We start from the raw sequence: 2,643 nt of genomic DNA, 5'->3' as shown, positions 1-2,643 counted from the left end.
TGTCCTTATGGGACGTTTCCATTCAGCCGGATGCCCTTTGGGTTGTGTAATGCTCCAGCCACTTTTCAGAGGTGCATGATGTCGATCTTCTCTGACATGGTAGAGGACTACTTGGAAGTGTTCATAGTTGACTTCTCGGTTGTGGGTGATTCATTTGAGGATTGTCTTGGCCATCTGGGTCAAGTGCTGAAAAGATGTGAGGAGACAAATCTCGTGCTAAATTGGGAGAAGTGCCACTTTATGGTAAAGGAAGGGATCGTCCTAGGTCACAAAATCTCTGAAAAGGGAATTGAGGTCGATCAAGCGAAGATAGATGTGATTGCAAAATTTCGTCCACCTATCTCTCGATCAAAAGTGTCCGAAGTTTTTTGGCACATGCTGGGTTCTACAGGCACTTCATCAAAGATTTCTCCAAGATTGCTAACCCAATGTGCAAGCTTCTTGAAAAAGAGGCTAAGTTTGTGTTTGATGGTAAGTGCTGGAAAACGTTTGATGAGTTAAAAGAGCGTCTCACTACTGCTCCTATTATTGTTGCTCCTGATTGGTCCTTGCCCTTTGAACTGATGTGTGATGCTAGCAGTTTCGGAATAGGTGTTGTGCTTGGCCAGAGGCACAGTAAAATTATGCACCCGATCTATTATGCAAGCAGAACACTGAATTCTGCCCAGATGAATTACACAGTGACGGAGCAAGAGCTGCTTACCATAGTTTTTGCTTTTGAGAAGTTTCGGGCCTATTTGTAGGGGTCCAAAGTCGTGGTATACACTGATCATGCAGCATTGAGATATATTATGGCGAAGAAGGAAACAAATCCGCGACTTAGTCGATGGGTGCTATTGCTGCAAGAGTTTGATTTTGAGGTGAAAGATCACAAGGGTACTGAGAATCAGGTTGCTAACCATCTTTCTCAGCTTGAAGAATCTAGTAGACCTTCTGATGAGCTAGATATAGATGATGCATTTCCAGATGAGAGGGTGTTGGCTGTCAATGGAAGTGGCGCCGTGGTATGCTGACATTGCTAATTATTTGGTGACATGCATAGTTCCAGAAGATATCAAAGCTTATCAAAAAAAGAAGTTCTTGCGGGATTCTCGGCAATACTATTAGGAAGAGCCTTATTTGTTCCGAACATGCGCTGCCAACATCATCCGGCGTTGTGTTCCCGAAAGTGAAGTGATGGCGATTCTAAAGGCATGCCATGACTCTCTTGTTGGGGGTCATCATAATGGTAACCGAACTGCGGCTAAGGTTCTTGAATGCTGTTATTACTGGCCGACTATCTTTCATGATGCAAATCAATTGGTGCGGTCTTGTGATTAATGTCAGAGGCAAGGGAATATAGGCAGAAGGCCAGAGATGCCTATGAATTTTTTGATGGAGGTAGAAGTGTTCGATGTTTGGGGGATTGACTTTATGGGACCCTTTGTGACTTCTGGTGGCATGGAATATATCTTGGTTGCTATGTCTTGGTTACTATGGACTATGTGTCGAAATGGGTAGAGGCGGTGACATTACCTAATAATGAGGTCGAGAGTGTCATGGGGTTCCTCAAGAAGAACATATTTACTCGATTTGGTACTTCGAGGGCTATAATCAACGATGGTGGGTCCCACTTTTGCAATTGAGCTTTCGCGGGATTGATGGAGAAATATGGCGTAAAACATAGGGTGGAAACACCTTATCATCCTCAGACAAGTGGGCAAGTTGAAGTATCCAATGGGGAGATCAAGAGTATTTTAGCTAAAACGGTGAATGCAAATAGGACTAATTGGGCCCGCAAGCTCGATGATGCTCTATGGGCATACCAGACTGCTTTCAAGACTCTGATTGGGACTTCACCCGTCAAGCTCATTTTCGAAAAAGCTTGTCACTTGCCGGTTTAACTTGAGCATAAGGCTATGTGGGCTTTAAAGAAATTGAATATGGATTGGGAAGAGACGACCAAGCTAAGGTTGTCCAACTCAATGAGATGGATGAGTTTCTTTACCAGGCATATGAGAGTGCAGCACTATACAAAGAGAGTATGAAACAATATCATAATAAGAAAATCTTGAAGCAAGAATTCTACAAGGGTGATCCTATCTTGCTGTTTAACTCTCGGTTAAAGTTGCTACCGGGCAAACTAAAGTCACGGTTGTCTGGTCCGTTTGAGGTGGTAGGTGTTTCACCCCATGGGGCGATTGAGTTGAAGTCTATAGATGGAACTCTGACATTTAAGGTGAATGGGCAAAGGGTGAAGCACTATCATGGGATGGTTGAAGGGGATAAAATTGTTGACCGATACCAGTTGAAGCACCTCGGCACGAACGCTGACCCTGTGTTCGCTGATAAGGAGTGAATAGGTACCACCGTTGTGCCCTTGAGAGGTGTATAGATATTGTACACTAGGGTTGTATAACCGGATATGACTTCTTGGGTGTTTAGAGGATTCAAAGATTATGTATATGAATTCTTGTATATAACCTTAAAGTAACTAAGGACTGGGTTGGATGAAGCGGGGGGAAACCTAGAAGTAAGAGAATATCTCATTGGAGTCATCATGATAAGAAGAGAGATGGAAATGTTTGCAAGAGATGGGCAGGAAGATAAGTGGAGCGCTGTGATTAGATATGAGAAATGATTAAAGATCTTAATTAGAAGAGT

The 2,643-nt window shown here is 43.2% G+C and overlaps 1 protein-coding gene across 1 annotated transcript; it reads left to right on the top strand.

The window, feature by feature from the left end:
* The first annotated feature begins 1,640 nt into the window (after positions 1-1,640).
* Positions 1,641-2,338, top strand: LOC132047429 (uncharacterized). The gene is made up of 2 exons (XM_059438480.1): positions 1,641-1,877; positions 1,991-2,338. Exons 1-2 carry the CDS (start codon positions 1,641-1,643, stop codon positions 2,336-2,338), a joined length of 585 nt encoding a protein of 194 aa, XP_059294463.1.
* The last annotated feature ends 305 nt before the right edge of the window (positions 2,339-2,643 follow it).

This window comes from Lycium ferocissimum, chromosome 2 (genome assembly GCF_029784015.1).
Source record: "Lycium ferocissimum isolate CSIRO_LF1 chromosome 2, AGI_CSIRO_Lferr_CH_V1, whole genome shotgun sequence".
Classification (NCBI taxonomy): Eukaryota; Viridiplantae; Streptophyta; class Magnoliopsida; order Solanales; family Solanaceae; genus Lycium; species Lycium ferocissimum.
Note: the sequence above shows the minus strand (reverse complement) of the source record. Positions and strands in the feature narration are given on the sequence as shown.